General features: G+C 40.6%; 3 protein-coding genes across 6 annotated transcripts in view; 2 read left to right on the plus strand and 1 right to left on the minus strand.

Moving 5' to 3' along the window:
- The window catches only part of cttnbp2nlb (CTTNBP2 N-terminal like b), a 14,773-nt gene extending 5,064 nt beyond the window's left edge, over window positions 1–9,709 (plus strand). Inside the window, exons 2-5 of one of the 3 annotated variants that reach the window (XM_042227451.1) lie at window positions 654–766; window positions 5,765–6,016; window positions 6,278–6,385; window positions 7,344–9,709. In XM_042227451.1, the coding sequence (XP_042083385.1) occupies window positions 698–766; window positions 5,765–6,016; window positions 6,278–6,385; window positions 7,344–8,630 (1,716 nt within the window). In that variant the 5' untranslated portion in view covers window positions 654–697 and the 3' untranslated portion in view covers window positions 8,631–9,709. The remainder of the gene's footprint in view (window positions 1–653; window positions 767–5,764; window positions 6,017–6,277; window positions 6,386–7,343) is intronic. The other 2 variants (XM_042227454.1, XM_005914621.3) reach the window with 2 other exon arrangements.
- Window positions 9,710–9,807: 98 nt separating this feature from the next.
- Window positions 9,808–14,800, minus strand: capza1b (capping actin protein of muscle Z-line subunit alpha 1b). Its single transcript, XM_005914622.3, has 10 exons — window positions 14,646–14,800; window positions 13,098–13,161; window positions 12,912–12,963; window positions 12,671–12,734; window positions 12,170–12,376; window positions 12,013–12,092; window positions 11,714–11,792; window positions 11,558–11,629; window positions 11,387–11,449; window positions 9,808–11,252 (listed from the first exon to the last, which is right to left on the minus strand). Exons 1-10 carry the CDS (start codon window positions 14,682–14,684, stop codon window positions 11,112–11,114), a joined length of 861 nt encoding a protein of 286 aa, XP_005914684.1. The 5' UTR covers window positions 14,685–14,800; the 3' UTR covers window positions 9,808–11,111.
- A 371-nt stretch (window positions 14,801–15,171) lies between these two features.
- The window catches only part of apeh (acylaminoacyl-peptide hydrolase), a 9,149-nt gene continuing 5,383 nt past the window's right edge, over window positions 15,172–18,937 (plus strand). Inside the window, exons 1-16 of one of the 2 annotated variants that reach the window (XM_005914624.2) lie at window positions 15,185–15,258; window positions 15,456–15,505; window positions 15,739–15,868; window positions 15,959–16,085; window positions 16,186–16,273; window positions 16,438–16,513; window positions 16,608–16,699; window positions 17,081–17,155; window positions 17,269–17,406; window positions 17,544–17,635; window positions 17,742–17,782; window positions 17,962–18,083; window positions 18,202–18,262; window positions 18,352–18,449; window positions 18,618–18,669; window positions 18,799–18,887. In XM_005914624.2, the coding sequence (XP_005914686.1) occupies window positions 15,494–15,505; window positions 15,739–15,868; window positions 15,959–16,085; window positions 16,186–16,273; window positions 16,438–16,513; window positions 16,608–16,699; window positions 17,081–17,155; window positions 17,269–17,406; window positions 17,544–17,635; window positions 17,742–17,782; window positions 17,962–18,083; window positions 18,202–18,262; window positions 18,352–18,449; window positions 18,618–18,669; window positions 18,799–18,887 (1,293 nt within the window). In that variant the 5' untranslated portion in view covers window positions 15,185–15,258; window positions 15,456–15,493. Of the gene's footprint in view, window positions 15,259–15,455; window positions 15,506–15,738; window positions 15,869–15,958; window positions 16,086–16,185; window positions 16,274–16,437; window positions 16,514–16,607; window positions 16,700–17,080; window positions 17,156–17,268; window positions 17,407–17,543; window positions 17,636–17,741; window positions 17,783–17,961; window positions 18,084–18,201; window positions 18,263–18,351; window positions 18,450–18,617; window positions 18,670–18,798; window positions 18,888–18,937 lie in introns of both variants that reach the window. The other variant, XM_005914623.2, reaches the window with a different exon arrangement.

The following is an 18,937-nucleotide window of genomic DNA, read 5'->3' on the forward strand; positions in this document are numbered from 1 at the left end:
ACACACACACACACACACACACACACACACACACACACACACACACACAGAGGTTTGGTGGTCTCCATGGGGCTCGTCAGAGGCTGCAGTGTTTACTGTGCAGAGGATGTACAGAGTTATAGGCTTAGATCACTGACTTCCTTTGTTCCAGCTGGGGGCCGGTACAGTAGATTGCTGACAGGTCAATGTAAGGGCAGACTGTGTGTTGAAGGGAGTGTCAGGACTTGATAGCAGGCTTCAATTTAGTCTGTGTATCAGTTTGACACCCAGGAAGTCTATTTATACAATTTGTGTTTCACTATCTTGGGTCTTTTGTACCTTCCCACTCTGGTTAACATATCTCAAGCAGTTGCTATAACAATGCTTTTCCTCAATTAGAGCTCTCTTTTCAGTTTGTTTACTAGCACACTGCACTTACCAAAGAAGTCAATGCTTACTTGCATGTAGGGCAGATTGCTCTACCATATTTTCCAGTATTTTCCTACCTCAAACACTCTCTCCTCCCAGCAGCAAGTACCTGGGACTGCAAAACAAACCTGCATCTTTGTAACCCCTCCTTCACCCGAAACCCCTGCAAACCTGCAGCTGCAACAGTTGTTTGCTTACTTAATCACACAATGAGATGGTGTCAACTGTGTGACTTGTCTCTACAGATTCTGGGTTTTAATGTTTCCAGTTCTCATCAGCGAGGACACAGATGAGCAGTTCTACTAGAGGGAACATTCCTCAGAACATGACACCAGAAACAGGTCTTGCATTCCAAGAGGTGTGGCGTATGTTTTGAGTTAACAATTGTCTGCAACTAAAGGGAACTAATGCTATTATTATCTTCTCCCTGTTAAGCGCTGAGGAACTTAAAGTTAGTGTGTTGAAAACATGTACTTTACAGAAGAAGCTCTACACCTGCTCCTTAAATTGGCAGTGAGGAAGTATAAGGTTGGTCCTTGTAGACTGGTGCATTTCTGTTGAGACAAAGTGGGGAGCAAATGTACGAAACAGACACTGTAACGAAGTCTGTGACGCTGGATTATCTGATAATGGAACTGTTTTTGTTTGTCCAGGCAACAGAGTTTGTGTGGTAATGTTTTTCATATGATGTCATGTCCTGTAATCCTAAAATGCTTTGTCTATTTTTATAGGCTGATGTGATTTCCCGACTCCATAAACAATAAGGGTGGGCAAGACTTTATTGTTCAGATAAGAGTGTGTACTGCCCGATTTGGACAAGTTCTTAAGATTGGCAGGGTAAACATTATAAAAAAGGGCCACTAACCACACAGAAGTTTCCCTTAAAAGGAAGCCTAATAGAGTATTGTAGTGTACACTCGGTCAGTAACCAACAGCTCGGAGATTGTAAGAGGACAGCTCATTGACTTAAAGTGTGTAAAAGAGAAGGTGGATCCACTTAAATATCATTTAAACAGCATCTGGAAACACAAACCATGTCACACACAGAATTGATAGAAACAAGTAGTCGAATATGAGGCAATGTTTTCCTAAGGATGCCTTTTTATGGCTGCTTCTGTTACACCTTAACTAGATTTCAAAATAAAGGTTTATATCTAACAACACCCTTCATTTTATTTAGATTTACCACACAGCCTGGCACTAGTAATAATAATACAACTTTTTAAAAAAGCCACATAGGAGATCTGGCACAGAGTTTCCTTGTTCCACTAATGAAATGCCTTTTTGAAAGCAATGCCTGACCAAAGGGTGAGAACACCCACTTCCATGTTGCATCAGTAACTGCTGATGATAACATTTGCTGCAGTTAAACATTACTTAGAAAGTTTCATTTGGTGTCGTCCCACTTATCTTAGCACCACCTGTGATTAATATGTACCTGGGAGGTGTCTCGAGCACACCTTAGCTTACATTTCATAAAGCAAACACCTAAAATCTCATAATCCCATTTTTCTTTCTCTCGCTCCCTCTGTCTGTGTCTGTCTCTCTCTCTTGAGTAGAAGAAGAAATAAAAGTAATGAATAAAAAAGTGAGTACTATCATTGAATTACACTTGACTTACAAGTCAATTTGTAGTTTTAATAACTGTTATAAACTTAAAGAGACATGATGTCTCACCACATGCCTACATTGTCGAGACACCGTTTGAGGGGGCCGCTGTGCTGCAGGGCATTATTTATCTGCATCATCTGGAAAAGCTAATCAGCATAAACCTAATACACTGTCTTTAACTCTGATTTTTAATTATTAAATCTTTCTTATTTGCTGGTTGCCTGTTTTAGCTGTGTGTGCAACCAAATTTTGTTTATATTCTTATTGCTGGCTTTACACATAATGGCAATAAATAATAACCCATTTAGGCTGAGACATTTTTAAATTGCCTCTATTTTTTTCTGTTACCATGTAGGTCTACAATTTCAGTCAGTTTGGAGTGATGGAAAGGTGTAAAGGAGAATTTATAAGAAACTAAAGCAACAGAAGTAATAAAAGAAGCATTGAAGCACCTTTTCATAGTGTGTAGAGAGTTCACCTGCTCCTATTATGGCTACTATTTAGTCTCCCAGTTAAAATAATACCTTAGCAAATCTCTGCTTCAGTTTTGCTGTTTCTCACATTTCTGCTAAAACCTCTGTAAGCTAACTGCTTAGCAACATTAGCTAATTAGCTTTTTACTTGTAAGAATATTAATGACACTGCTGGCTCAAGTTAATGTGTGGCTATTAGTTGTGTACGTGTTAGCTATAAAAAATATATGTGTTATATATGTTCATACATCATGTGTTTGTATGTGAGCTTGCTGTATTTTTCTGCAACCTACTTTGAGTAGGATGTGTACGGGCTCTCCTAAGAAATTACTCCATACTCTTGCTTCTGTTAAGCTGTTATGTAGTGGTTTTTTATGGTGTCATTAGTGGTTAGCTAGCTAGTAGTTGGCTCCCGGCTGTCATACCAAACTCACTGAAGATGCACACTATTGAGCAGATATGTTATGTATAACCATTTTTATGGAAATTTTCACTCTCATAACTGCTGCTTGAAGAAAAAAACAACCACTTGATTCCATTTAACTTGTATACAAAGTGTCAGTTAAATCAGATAATCAGTGCACATTTTAACTTTGTCTGTGCTACTTGCTGAGCTAATTGAGTACCAAATTCAAATTGAAAAGTATCCAGCATATTTTTTCCCATGACTTCCTATAAAGACATTTGTTGTCTGTAGTTGTGTAGAGCTATGTAGCAGAGAGGCTTTGCTTGTTGTGCCCTGTCATAAAGGAAAGTGCAGTCTGTCATTACGATCAGAACTGTCCCGGCAAAAAAACACGAGAGGCCAGACCTTAGGCCAGCTCTGCTACAAACACACACTGAGCCCAGCCCTTAATGGTCTGTTTAAACAGCTATTTAACTCAGGAAGCTGCAGTTTTCTCTCCAGTTTTACTCTAATGACCAACAGAAAAATAACAAAAGTTCACAACCGCAGTTCAGGATATACATAATGGCTAACACAAAACTTTATAGTCATAGAAAAAGGGAAACTGAGATACGGATATACAGTCGTATTGGTTCTCAGACACTGAAGGCTGCAGGGTCAGACTTGGGAACAATGCATGGGACTGAAAGCACTGAGACAGTGTCTTTGTGCAAGTTCTGTAATCTCTTCACTGAGGGTCACATTCTTTGTATAGCCAGAGAGAAAGCCTCAAATACAGCCTTCCTACTGAAGCCCTGAGGGTGTGTGTGTGTTGTAATGGTATTTTTTGTTTTGTGAGAGCATGTGAGAAAAAGAGCCTGACAGAGAGGAGGAAGTAAAGAGATGCATTTTCTAACAAGTGATGATGAACTTACAGAGGAATGCAGTGGCATGCATGTTTGGGCATGGGAACGAGGAGAAGGCATTCAGCTGGGGTGTCTGATGAGAATAGTAGGGGGAGATGGAGACTTGTGTCCCCAAGACCCGTGGAGTAAACTCTGAAGCATGTGCTCACATCATTAGGACTGCCTGCGGACCCTGAGTGCCTCCAGAACTCAAACATACTAAACATACTATCTGCTATGTAGTCAATGAGACCTCCTAATTTTTTCCCCTGAACAGGTGTGCTGTCACTTTTTATTCACTTGTTTTTAGTTTACATATAATTGAACCACTTTAATAGCGTCGGGTTTGTGTGTGTGTGTGTGTGTCTGATTTTATCGTACAAACATTCACCGCTGCATCCCTGGGGAGGCGTTAACATCTGCCCCTGGTGGGGGGACTGGATAGCCGTTCCTCACCTCTTTGTGTTTGGTTTGAGGGGGATGACCATCTGCTTGGTCTCACGCTGACGATAACATCACTCAGCGCACATTTCCTGCAATCACACAAACACACGCTTCCGGATCTATGTCCAGTCATAATGATATCCCTTTTTGGTTCGGTGCCACAGTGTGGAAAAGAGTCTTCATCCTATCAAACCCATATACTGTCATACATAAGAAACACTGGTTTCTGCTGAGTCAAGTCTGAACTTGTACTCACATATTAATGTGCATGCATGTTCGGGACATAACAGTCCTGGAAAAAACAAAATATATCTTCAATGTTTCCATAGAAGTTAAGAGAATAAATTGCAGTCAGGTCCTGTTAATTAAATCAACTTAATTAAATGATCTCCAGCAAGCGTGCACACCTCTGTTAAAGGAGAGGGTTGGGGCAGTTTGCTGGTATTCAGTTGTGTTTGAACACAGTTTCAAGGAGGAAAGACTTCGTGCTGCTGCCTGTCAATCTAGGGGGGAAATCACCCCAAAGTCAGGCTATGGAACGCTCAGAGAAATGTAAAAGAGACACAGATCTTATACTGCTAACTGTTAGAGTTAATGATAGTTAATGATAGTACAATTAGAAAAAGATTGGACTAGTGTGACTTTCTGGAAGGGTTGCCAAAAGCCTGTTTTCTCTATAAAGAACGTGGCTACATGGCTTGGGTTTGCAAAGTTGCGTCTAAACAAACTAGACTCCTGGAACAGTGTCCTTTGTACAGACCAAAGTGGAGATGTTTGGCTATAATGTAAAGCACCACATTTTGGATAAGACAAAACACGGCATATCAGGGCAAACGCCCCCTACCAAATGTCAGTCACAGAGATATAGAGATAATAATTAGTGCTTGTTTTGCAGCCATGAGACCTGAACACCTTACAGTCTTTGATTATGAACTTAGTATTCTAGAGTCACTTGTGAGGCCGTCTGTCCGACTGCTGAAGCTTAGCTGAAACTGGGTCATGCAGTAGGACCATAATCCCAAGCACAGTAGCAAATCTTCAACAGAATGTCTAAAAAAGAAAATAATCCAGGTGCTCCAGTGGCCCAGTCAAAGTCCAGCCTGGTTAAAATGCTGTTGCAGGACTTTAAGACAGGCGTCCATAAACTAATGCCAAATTTAAAAAAAAAGAGAACCAAAAAGAGACTGATTTAGTCACACAGAAAACAAACTTCAAGGTATTGTTGATAAAGGTGTTTCTACACGCTATTGAATTGTGTTGTGTACTTAGTTTTTCACAGGACTACATAGAGTCCTGTGAAAACTTCCTTTTTCACATGACTGTAGACTGTAGTCGATTTTTTTCTCTCTCTTGTTGCCTGCTGTGCTACACAAAAATGTGTGTTACCATGCGCTTCAATATTTGATATTTGTTCAAGCTGATTTTCAGCATCTCTTGGAAAGCACAACCGTATTCATATATGTGAATAGAACAGAATGGATTTCTTGTCATTGTATATGCAACAAAATAACAGGTTAATGTTTGTGTATATCTGATAGGCTCAGCACAGAGATGCTTTTGTCCAAGAGCGCTACGGACAATATGACCTCAGCGATCCATTCCTGGCCCTGCAGCGGGACAACGAAGCCATGGAGTGCCATAACACAGCCGCCGAACCTCACACGCATCTGCAGGGAAGGGCAGTGGGGCCAAATCCTCTGGCTGTGCTTAAACTGGTCATGGCTCACTGCAAGAGGATGCAGGAGAGGATGATGGGACAGTTAGCTGCTGCTGAAAACAGACACAGAAGGGTAAGGGGCAATGCACATTCAGATAGTCACTAGTCTTCAGATCAGGTTTTCTACACAGCCATTATCACACATGGGCTAACACAAGTGCAAGTTTGCTTTGTGTGTGGACATGCATTTGTTTCAGCTACTGATTTGGCTTATAGTAGTGAGGCAGACCGAGAGGGGATGTGGAGCTTCTCCACCCCAAAGCTCTGGTCTGTGAGGATATGTGTGGGAGACTCACAACTTTAGTGTTTTTCCCTTTGGCTGTATGTTTGATAGATGATAGCAGACTTGGAGGAGGAGAAACGACGACACGTCCAGGAATCTGCACTCCATGCTGATTTCACCTTCATGCTGCAGACAGAAAGAGATAAACTACTGCATCAGGTGAGACTGGAATGTAAAGGCTAGGCGAAACAATAAGCGTGTCTATATGTATGTTTGTCTTTGTGAGATAAAATGTTAACGTCTTATAGAAATTGTTCCTCTCTTGCTGACAGATGAGCACATCTGGTCAACCTGCTTCCCTTTCCCTCACCTCTCCCTGTCTGCACAGTGTCCTTTTTCGCTGTTGTGGTGGTGATTTAAAACCCAGCAGCAGGGAAGCATCAGTGAAACTCCACTGTGTAACTCAGTAGGGTGGAGAGGGCTTGTCCGGTTAAAAGTATAGACACACACACAGGCACAGAAATGTTCCATGGGAAACAGATGAGGAAGAGACCATTGTTTAGCTGACTAGTTGCCATGGGGCTTTATGGTCTCAGGAAGCCTGAGATAATGGATGTTCACGTCTAATGCAAGGTCAGCCTGCGAGCACGCACACTGAGAGCACACAATCGGCTACTACATAAACTTCACACGAGGACCTTATGTAAGAAAGGCTTCCTGAGCGTCTCTCAGTCTTCCTTAGGCCTTCCTGCCTCATACCAAATACACACACCATTATATTTTCTCACCTCTCACTTCCTTCTAATACTCATCAAAGCTCTTTAGAAGCCCAGAAATCTTCAAAAGATTTCACAGTAAATGCTCATTTCCAAAAAACATAGCTTTTTAAATGAGACAATATCATTATTATCTCAGTGTCACTTGAGTTAATGTCATAAAAGTCATTGACATATAAAACAGCTCTAAAATAGACAGCAGTGTTTGAAACAGAAAAACACGATTGCTGCCAGCTTGGTTATAGTGAATAGACTTTTCAGAAAATGTGTATTTTTAAAGAAAACAGTATCTGCTCCACTGTTGGATCTACTGTGACACAGCAGTGCTCTAGTGCCTCCTTGTGGCCACATGTGGCAGAGCAACTATGACTTTATTTGTGTCTCTCTCATTCCCTTTCTAGCTGGAAGTGGAGCATGCAACGGTGCAGAGATTAGAGAAGGACAAAGCCCAAGTAGTGAGCAAGGTGGAGGAGTCTCTGTCCCAGCAGCAGCAGCTCTCCTCAACTCTGACTCTGGAGCTCCAGAAAGCCAGCAGCCAGGCTCAGGAGGAAGCCCAGAAAGTCTCACAACTTCAAGTATTGCTGCAAGAGGAGACCAGTGCCCTGGAGAAGCTCCGGGCTGTTCTTGAAAATGAGAAGAGCAAGGCAGCCAAGCTTCAGGCCAAATCTGAGAAACAGATGGCTGAGTTTGACAGAGAACGTGAGCACTTGAAAGTCAGACTGGGTAAAGAGGAGGAAAGGAGTAAGGAGCTTGAGAGACAGGTGGAGGACCTGAAAAGGAGGTTGGCTGAACTTGAAGGATCTAAAGAAGAGGCAAAGGCAGCTGTGGTGGAGGAGAAAGAGTCAATACCCAAAAAGATGGCAGATTCCACTTCTGTTCAGACTGAGCTGGATGGAAAGATAACCGTCACGCCTAAATCCACCTCACTGTCAAAAGTCAACGGCCATCATGGTCAAAAAGAGACAGAACTGACACAGGAGGGGAGAGGGGCAGATAATGGTGGGGTAGTAGAAAATGGGGGAGGATCACTTTTGCATTCCCCTCACCCTCATCCTGCCTCTCCCTCAAGCACAGCCTCCTCTTCCCTCTCCTCTTCCCCCATTTCTTCTCCTGTTCTGGCAAAGCGTTTGGGCAGTCCTGGTTTCCATCAGTCCTCCTACCAGGCTGGAGTCAATCAGCGGTTCCAGGCTGCCAGGCACAAGTTCCAGAGTCAGGCGGAGCTGGATCACCAGCAGCATGGCGGCCCACTTTCCCCGAGGGACCTCTCCCCCACCACCTCCTGCATTCCTCCCCCACCAGAGCACACCACAGCTAAGCAGCTGGCCCGCAACACTGTCACTCAGGTGCTGTCCCGCTTTACCAATCAGCAGGCTGGAGTCAAGCTGGCTCCAATCAGCAGCTCTCCATTTGGTACAGACTACCGCAATCTAGCAGCATCTCCCCCGGGAGGAAGGTCGCCTTCAGGGCCTCTATCTCCAGGCATCCGCTCCCCCATCATTCCACGTTCAGAGAGGGCATACCCTCCCCCAACTCCTCCCAAGAAGCCGGGCATGAGTCCAACTCCAGGCTCTCCCAGTCACTCTGCTCGAACCAGCCTCTTTCCAGAGCTGACGGGGAACTGTGGGCACAGTAGCAGTGGCCAGGAGGGGGCTAAGGAGTCTGACCTGGTTTTATCTTCAAGTGGTTAATAGAAAGATCACACTAACCAACAACTGCTAAACAATTCAGGGTTATGTCGGCAGTTTTGTAGTATCCATCTTAAGTAGCAAAACTACTTAATAGCACTCCAAATCAGAAGTCTAGACAACTGAAGCTGTGCTGGTTCAGTCAGATCCAGATTCTGCTGCACCCCTACCTCCATGAAACAGTTGGAAAGTAGAACTATTTGAAATGAACTACAGTACATGGATTCTTTTAGATGCACTTCTGTTTTTTGTCACTTGGCTGTCTTTCTTTCTTTCTTTCTTTCTTTCTTTCTTTCTTTACGTAGAACTATTGTGAGTTGGTGTAATAATTGAAAATGTGCTATTTTAGACACTATATTAAAAGTATCCAAAAACAATTTACAATTTAAAGAAAGCACCTGTTGATTTTTTTAAAGAAATTATTATAGTTTTTGTCATTGTTTAACAAACCTTTTCTTTCGTCATGAGCAGAAGCTGCTCATTGTTTTACAATTAAAAAAACACCAGTCACACAATGTTAAAAAAATAGACTGTGTAGGGCTCAAATGTGTAAATGTAAGCAAACGTGTAGCTTTCACTGTGTTTTTGAAATGTTTTCCCAATGACTTCTTATGCAGTTTCTAGAGATTCTCAGTTAAAAACTTTATTATACTGTAAAAGAAAAAGTTCTTTATGAACAAACATCACCTGCATGTACTGTTTTTATGCTACACTTGAGTATTATGAAAAGGGAGACCGCACTTTGCACTACTTTACTGTATGTCTATGATTTTGTTTAGTGACATCTGCTTCACAGGGAGGACTGTGTCATTATTATGTGATAAATTGTAGTTATACTGTCAGTAAGAGTGGACACTAAAGCTGCCAATCATGCCACTGTAATCTTTCTATTGTATTATTTCCTGTGACTTACTGTATGATCCTTGGCTTTAAAACCATTCATTCCTTCCAAGCAAATATTTTAGCCATTCTATTTGAATCTGTAGGCATACACTGCTGTCAGTGACCCTCACCTGTGTAAAGGATGACATGAAAACCTGCAACATTTTGTGCTTTTCCAATAAACTGTCCATGTCTTGAAAGCCTAGAGTGTCTTTTAAAACAATGTGCGTTGTTTAAATCTTGATTGGAGTGCCATCTAACTTTTTGTATCAGGAGCAGACAATGAAATAAAACTCTGTCACGTTCAATCTCTTTATTTGAACAGAATGGGGCAGTACAGTATTGACGTTCACTGATCGGCACACAGTTTTGTATTGTAAGGTTTAGACACAGCACATAATATAGCTAACAAGTAACTGATCTGGAGTCTGCCTACTCAGAAGTGATGCAAAACAGTATATGATGTGGCCTTACAGAAGTCATTTACAGTAAGATCGTGCCTCATGTGGCAGCTGCTCTGTCCACTTGGCGCCGGCCAGTACACAAACAGTTTGTTGCAGTTAACAGAGCAATTTTCGAAGACTCCCAACAAAAACGTGTGTATTAAAATAGATATTTGCATACGTGGATGGGAAGATGGAGATCTTTACCATAGGAAAGAGATTTTGGCAAATAAATCTTGGTTAATGTGAGTATATAAGTTTTCCTCTATACAAAGGAAAAGCTGTACAGCAATGAGGGTGTTGCCAAAGTAAGAACAGAATGTATTGCAGATGCAGCGTCATAGAAGTTGCTTTATCTAATTTCAGTCGTCATAGCTTGCATGGGTGGAGAGACCATACATCAGTGGATCACAACAGAAAACAACATTCCCTTGGCTGTAACACATACTGACAACCACATAGGTGCAGGAACAGAGCTATGCTAAGGATTGTGCCATTTTTAAATGTTTGCAACAGGAATAAATATGCTTCAGTTTTGTTTGCAGTGTGTAACTAAGCCCCATGTCCGTTCAAAAAGACTGCCAGCTTGGTACTGGACAGTTAAACTGTCACGGCAGATAATGGCTACTCAATATTTTGATTTTACTCATGTACTTGAGTTCTAATTCATCGCACCACAATGACACAAAATCTCTTAAAAACAAACCCTGATAGGTGATGGTGTGCTTGATTTCTCTCATGAGCTGCTTTGTGCATCCGGGTTCCTTCTGTGTGTGCTGAGAACTGTAATAGTTCTACATCAGTTTTACTAAGAATAAGAATATATACACAACTTCTCATACTAGCTTCTAAGAAGGTCTGTGATCCTTAGACGGCTGAGGAAATTTACTTCTCTAATGCTGCAGTCCTGAGCACAGCCCTGTCCAAACATACAACCATTTTCTCTAAACCATGATTATTTCCATAATTGAACATTCCTGCAAACAGACAGACATCTGTGCCTAACAGTCCAGACACCTTTAGTTATATTTTTTTTGTGTTTTCTTTTTTTCCTTGCCCCATATTGATATAGTTTTGCTTTGGTTAGTCCTTGCGCAGGTACAGGTGGGTTGTGGGCCAGCAGGAGCATGCATCTCCCTGGTCAGTCCCCGGCCTTGCTTTAAGCATTCTGCATCTCCTTGCCAATCTTGTAACTTAGAATCTTATTCCAATCAATCTTTGTGCGTGTGACAGGCAGCTGACGACGCAGGGCCTTAAAGGTCGTATCAGACATGGTCTGGTAGTTCTCACTGATAGCAGTCTGAGGGAGCAAAAGCAGAAGGGAAACGAACATCAGTTGTGATGTTTTTCCTTTTTTAAAAATTCAAAATGTTACAGGTAACACTTATTTTTAAGGCAGTACATAAACCATGTAGTCAGCAAAAGCTAGCTCACCTGGTAGTCATTTTCTGCATTCTCAATAATGTCAACAAATTCCTTAGCTGTCTGGATCTCATTCTGTCAAAAAAAACGTGAGAGACGTCTTTTGTCTTCACACAAAGCTGTCACAGTCAGACGACTACAGCGCACATTGTTGACACACATCAGACTAATATTTGTACTTACAGTCACTGGTATGGAGTCTTCTACCTCCTTGTGGCTAACCAGTTGCACATTCCCATCTTCATAATAGTGCACCTGCAATTAAAAAAAAAAAGTTCATTATCAAACCAATATTTTGCAACAATATTTCTCCTTATTTATGACAATGTGTACACTGACCTGGATTTTCAATACTCCTACCACCTGAGCAGTGGACTGACCAATGGTAAGCTTCCACTCTGACCTGCAGCGACCATTCCTTTGTCAGGGAAAATAAAAGAAGACTTGTGTTACAAACAGGATCATCAGGAAGCGAAAAGCACTGAATAAGTACCTAATATTCCCCCTTTACCCAGAAGACTATATTTCTAAGCATTTCTGTGACAGAGCCACATTATGAAAAATAAAATATTCTATTATATTTAGATATATTCACATATGCATTTTTTTATCTGCTGTTTTCAGGATGTACACTATACCAAAAGTTTTTGGGTTGAAACTGATGTCCTTCAATGCAGGCTATGATCGTTTGCTGACCATCAACTGTTTTCCCATATACCTGCAACACATAGATGTTATGGGTAAACAGCAGGCAATGTTGTCTATAATGACCATATTGTTTTAAATGCACCTTACCGTACAGACTCCAGTAGGGTAGTGCTCTTTGACATAGGCACTAAGGGCAGTATCACAGGCATCTCTCCAACTTCTCAGGGCTGTCTCTCCTTCGTATGGCTGCACGTCGCTCACTTCTTTTCTTAGGTGGTCGAAACGGAACGATAAACAGTTGCGAGGATCGAGGAAATGTCCCTGACCCAAGTCACCATGCTCTGTGATCAGGACCTTAAATGAAGGAATAAGAAAGAGTGAATAACCCTGTTGCACGTATTTGCTCACCTAAAATGAAAACGACTGCACTTGAACCAAGATTTTCTTAGTTGGCTGGTTTTATATTTGTTTGATTATTTAGGGCTCATCAGAAAATTGTTTTAGGGCTGGAAATAAATGCACATCACACAGAAGTACTCAGATCTTTCTCATGAGCAACTGATGAATCAAAACGTGATCAACTAACGCTTCAGGGGAGCCCAAAAAAATGATCAATTTAAATGAATGATTTCAAGAGTCCCAACATACCGGCTCATCATATCCCTCTAACTTGGCAGGTGTAAATTGATCCATGTTGTACTGGGCAAAGGAGCTGGAGGAAGAAAATCAGCAGAAAAACAAAGTATATATTAATAATATGGCATCAAATGTATTTCAAAAAAGTGCCTTAAAGATATAAGGAATGACAAACATCTCTGAAATGAAAAATTTCCCATATGGAAACTTTTGTAACCCATTTCCTGAATATGCGTAACTAAGCAGCACTTACTGCGAAGCCCCCTCCCTAAGAAGATTGTCATTGCTGAGGAGAAGCCGCACATCTACAAAGAGTAAAATAAATCAACGTTTGGATAGATCTCTCAAGAGACAGAAAGTTATTCTTATTGTTCGAAGCAAAGTATAATACATAAGTCAGTAATATTATCAAAGACATCTTTCTACATCTGCTTCTTACCATTGAAGACTTCATTGAACTCTCCAGGGGGGGCATGTGTCACAAAGTTGGCGGCTATGCGGACCTGCAGACAAAAATTTAATGCCACCAATTAATTCAGCCATCAAAGTAATGAGGGCTTTTTCTGACTCAGACTGGGCCTTTGCAAGGTCCGTATACATGGTAATTCACATTACAGCATGTGATGTGGAATAGGCAATAAGCTTGTTGTATTTTTTAAGCAAAACAAAACATGATTTTCTCTCATTTATTGCCATTTTATAGACAAAAATATCTTATGTTTGAGTAAATGAAAACCTATTTTACACAGTTTAAAAAATATATAATAACATTTTGTTTCATGGGAAAGGTAGGAGGGGATTTCTGCTGAGGTCTACTGGTTCACTGCAATCCCACATTTTCCTGTCATTACCCACTGGATCTTTAATCTCTCACCTCCCTGGTACAAAGTCTGTAATATCGGAACGACTGCCAAACCCAGACTTGTCAATGTCTGATTAGCCTGGCGTCTGTAACCCCCATGTTGTACTCATTCTGGCATTTATTAGACACTTTTGAAGGCAAATATTCTGTACAGTGACTTGGTTTCAATCTGTGGGGTAATTCCTAACATTCTTGTAGCTTTTGCCATTTTGGCTCAAGTAAGTAACCACATTTTAACAAATTTAACATTGCAATTAACAACCGGTTTTGTTACTTTTTTTGAATTAGGTTGCTAGCTTTTCTTGTGAAAAAGTCAGTGTAACTTTAAAGCTCCCATGTCTTTTGCAACAGTCGAGACTTTAACCTAGCAGAGAGCAAGTTTTACTAAATAAAGGATAGACTGTCATTTGAAGTGGACACTGAATTTAAACACTGCTTGTCAGTTCCTCGTAAGCAAAATGTCATCTCGCCCTTTGTTTTCATACCTGAATGGCAACAGATTGATGTTATCAGAAGAATGTTGTCGCCACTTTGTCTTCCTGTTCAGATGCCTTACCCTACAGTAGTTACCCTTTCTCAAAGAACGACAATGCTGAAATGCATGCCTCTAACTGGCGTTGCGAATAGTGACACCGTCAGGCTTCATCTTAACTCTAGGCACCTGAATCCTGATCTTAAGTCATGTGATGCAAACATAAGTATTTGAGCTGCAACTGAATCTGTTTGACCCAGAAATCGAAGGCAAAGTAATGGTAGCTGCTAATGTTAGCGAACGCTATAGGAGGAACACACAGCCCTCTCTGTGATTATCACTGGCATGGACATTGTCACACTAGTTGGAAACTAGTCGTGATACTTTTATTTTAATTTAATTTTTATTCTAAACATTTTTTCAGCACCAAAATGGTTAAACCCTCAATGAATGGATGTTTGCTTCTGTAGCTGCTAGCCAACTAACTAGCGTTGGCTAGTTAGCTCACGGTAGCTTAAAACAGAAGTTTATAATTTCTACATCAGAACAAAAACTACCATTCTCTTTCCAAATTTCACATAAATATATAACAGGTGAGCCCATTTATAAATGAGAAAAATGTTGCTGAGCAAAGAATTAAAGAGTCTCCAAACCTTCTCTTCATCTGACAGCGGCTCCTCAAAATCAGCCATCTTGGCTCTTTGTGACCCCACCTACCACAGCTGACTGACAAGACCAGAGCAGTAGCTGTCATGCACACAGGGATTAAATAAATACTACTCATAAAGTTATGTAATCACCTATTTTCCCCATATAAGTTTCTCTCTTATCATATACAATTAGATAGTTAAGATATTTAATTTAACACTATGTAAAGTAGTGTAAAAGCAGTTTTAACAGTGCAAGTGGGCATCTAAAAAGTTCCTTACTTGCTGTGTGCTGCTTCCTGTTAAGTATCACAATAGCAATTGTTTTACAAAATAAAAGTATATGCTTAACACCTCTGTTTAGTGAACAGCGTTCTAAGTTGTCGGCAACACATTTTAGAGTGCTTTTATTCGTTTAAAATTAATATGTATTCATTAACTTAATAACGATGCTTTGATTCATTCAGAAACTGTTTATCAAGTATTTTATTTTATAAGGGGCAGCAGGAAGCGGTAACGTGTATGGCTCGCTTTGTAGTGGCGCTTTCATTCTTTGTGCCGCTAACTGGTTGATATTTACAGACTAGCGACACACACCGTTGCTATTATGGAGTCGCAGGTATGATTTAAGTGGAACTGACGGCTGACGTTAATTATGTGTGGATTTTGTGTCCAAAAATCTGTTACTAAATAGGTGCAAATGTGTTGCGGGCGGTAATTACGCTGTCACGATTTTTTTGTAATAACTGACTAACGTTAGCCAGCTTCCGAGTCAAGCTAGCAGTCGGACAGTGATTCAGTTGTTTTCTTCTGCAGGAAGTTCCTGGTCATGTGGATACTGTTAAATCGGACAAATGCTACTCAAAGTAAACAAACTGTTTTAATTGGTTTCTTTGTCGAAGGCATGGGTGTTGCTTTATTTTGACATATGTTTAATAACATCTGGTTTCCTTTTTTTAGCGGTAAATAGTGAGTGATAGCCTACAAACTTTACCCTGATGGTTAGCCTCGTGGCAACAAGATGAACAGGGCATTGTTAGCTGTTGGACAGCTTCTGTCACTGAGACGTAATGTGAGTTTTTCTGCTGTGTGCTGTCAGGTGGTAACCAGTGCGAAGGAAATTGCCAAGCTCTATAAAGAGCTCAGCCTCTATCCATCTTTGACCAGAGCAGATGTGGGACCCGTAATCACTTCTCAGTATGGAGGCAAATACAGCAACATTTACACAGGTACACCTAATGTGCTGCACGTAACACGGTCAGATTTGCATGTAATGATGCACGTTAATTATATTTTCATGTGGTTATTTTCTTCTGCAGAATGGAACCAGCGGGATCTGGAGAGGAATGAGAATGTTAAGTTTTGCAGGCAGTACATTGTATTTCACGATGACAAGTCAGTGGTCTACTCTGGAGCCTCGGGAAACTGCACTGAGATCAAAGGAGAGTATGTATCACTTTCATATTTGATCTATTGTTTGGCTACAAATACTGTCATACTTTCTGAGCAGATACAACAATATATTCTCATTTGTGTCTCCTGTCAGGGTGCTAAGTAAGGATTCTCCTTCTGGTGAAATGAAGGCAGTTGTCAGAGAATGCACGGTTCAAGGGAAAGATAAACAGTTTCTGGAGGTGTGTGTCTGGCTCAGTGTCAGCGCTGAGTTTCACACCTGCTCTTTATTTGTCTTTGTTCCACTTTAGCGTTTTATTTCTCCTACTGTGTGTGTTAGCTTACATTAGAAAAAATCGGACTTTAACTTGAACGTTCTTCTACTTACCTGCTTGTGGCCTTTCAGATCTGGAGTAAAAACATCAAGGTGAAGAGCATAGATCTGACAGCCTTAAAGAAGCATGGCAAAGTATATGAAGATGGTAAGTCATCTTGTTGTAAAATCTTTGGTGTTTGTTGTTTTTCCTAAATATCTTAAATTTAAACTTTTGTGTGTGGGTTATTTTTCATCCTTAGACCAGTTTGGCTGCTTGGTTTGGTCTCACTCTGAGACCCACCTCTTATATGTGGCAGAAAGAAAAAGACCAACAGCAGAATCTTTCTTCCAGGTCTGTTTGTATTAAAACAAATTAAAAAGCATGAAATATATGTTGGATTCTGGAAAAATAAAAAAATGAACTAATGACTTTGACATATTTGCACTCACACCAAAGAGATGAAAGTACTCTCGAAAGTCGTTGAATGTCATTGAAAGAAAGCTTACTTTTCAGTCATAAACAATATTGTAAACTTATTAAAAGATATGTCTTTTTCCTTGCTATTCAAAAGCAAAATCCCATAACAATAGTGATTGTTATGCAGTTGCAGTGGAGTGTGTTTACTGTCTCCTCTCTAGAGAGTTAATTCACTGTATAATTGAATGTGAAACAACAGAAATGACTAGTAGTTAATAAGTATTAACCATTCTATGTTCCATATTCTCCTTATAGACTGAGTCTCCAGAGTTGTCTTCTATTGGAGATGAGGACGAGACCTTGAGAACTGAGAAAAAGGAGGCTGTAAAAGTGAATGGAGCTAATATTCCCGAAACTGAAAATATTTTCACAGTTCAAAGGTTTAATTCTGGTCTTAAGTTCTTTTCCTCGTTAGTTTACATTTTCCCATCTTCTTCCTGCAGGGGGAGCAGTTTGTCTTCCATGAGGACTGGGGAGAGACTTTGGTTAGTAAGAGCTGTCCTGTGCTTTGTGTTTTGGACATCGAGGGAAGCAATGTTTCTGTGTTGGAAGGAGTGCCTGAAGATATCTCACCAGGGCAGGTTAGTGCAATAGTTTTTTTTTCTTTTTTCCATTTGGTGTATGCTTTTCTTTACTGTTTACACTCTTCAAGTATCCTCATAATATTTTGTTCTTTCTCTCTTTTACTCTTGGTATCACACTGTTTCTGTATTTGCAGGCATTTTGGGCTCCAGGTGACACAGGTGTGGTTTTTGTAGGCTGGTGGCATGAGCCTTTCAGACTTGGCCTCAAGTACTGCCCCAACAGGAGGTGATGACAGTTTACAACGATCAAGTCAGACTGCACAGCTGATCAGTCATAAATACCCTCATAAGCTAATACTGTAAGTCGTTTATGTTTCATTTTTCTCTGTCAGGTCATCTTTGTTCTACGTGGATCTTACTGGTGGGAAATGTGGTGAGTGGATTTGTGTTATTTCTATCATTCAGACCTATTTTATGAACACAAGTTAAGTTGAAGTTATCATATCCAGTTAAGTAGAAATGCAGTTCCACTTATGTTTAATCTATTGTGTTATGGACCCAGCTGTAAAAGGTTGTTCATGTACATATGTATGTGTTTGTTGTGCCCATCAGAGCAGCTTTCATCAGGCACCAGCGCAGTGTGCTCTCCCAGGCTTAGCCCGGACCAGTGTCGAATTGTCTACCTAGAGTGTTCTGTCTATGGACCACACATGCAGTGCAACAGGCTGTGTATGGTAAAACAGAATCTGGCCTTTTTTCAACCAAATGTGCTAACTTTCCCTTCTTATGAAATTAGCTTTCCTTAAATTTCTGTTCATTGGCTTTGCTCTTGCTTTTCTCTTTTAATACTAGTATGACTGGTATACTAAGAAGACCTCGGTGGTGGTGGATGTCGTGAAGCGACCTGGAGAGGGTAGGGAATACATAGTGGTCACCATTTTTTTTCTGTATATAAAACTGCATATATTTATATTAAAAAATGATTAATGTTTGGCTGTGCAGATGGCTTTACCGGTATCTACAGTTGTCAGTTGTCCCCTCAGTGCTGGTCAGCTGATAGTCAGCGTGTTATTATTTCTTGCCCTCAGCGCAGCCTCAAGGTAAAGTTACTGTCTGGGAAATTTCTTGATATTGTGAGGGGAAAAATACACATTAAGGGTTAATATCACCTTTTTCATATTTCAGTTATTTAACAGTTTGCAAATAATGAGAATTTTTCGTTTGTATGCAAAAAAAATGTTATTGTCATTTGTTTTTGGTCTTTTTAGGATCTCTTGATGGTGGATATAAGCACAGGGAGCATTACCTCTCTGACTGCAAGTGAGTCACAAGATATACTTAGGGTTTCTAAGTATTTGGTTAGTTAGTTAATAATAACCTATATTGTTCTAGAACCACTTCAGTGTGTGTTTTAAGCTGTTTCTAATGGTGATCATTGTTTGCCTTTAGAGTCTGAGGTTGGTAACTGGTGTCTGCTGAACATAGAGAGAGATCTGATGGTGGTGAACTGCTCTTCTCCCAACAGCCCTCCAAATCTGGTAGGATCAGCATTTTATAACACACACACACACACGCACACACACACACA

Source organism: Haplochromis burtoni, unplaced genomic scaffold (assembly GCF_018398535.1).
Source record: "Haplochromis burtoni strain Fernald_Lab_line unplaced genomic scaffold, NCSU_Asbu1 Contig_9, whole genome shotgun sequence".
NCBI lineage: Eukaryota > Metazoa > Chordata > Actinopteri > Cichliformes > Cichlidae > Haplochromis > Haplochromis burtoni.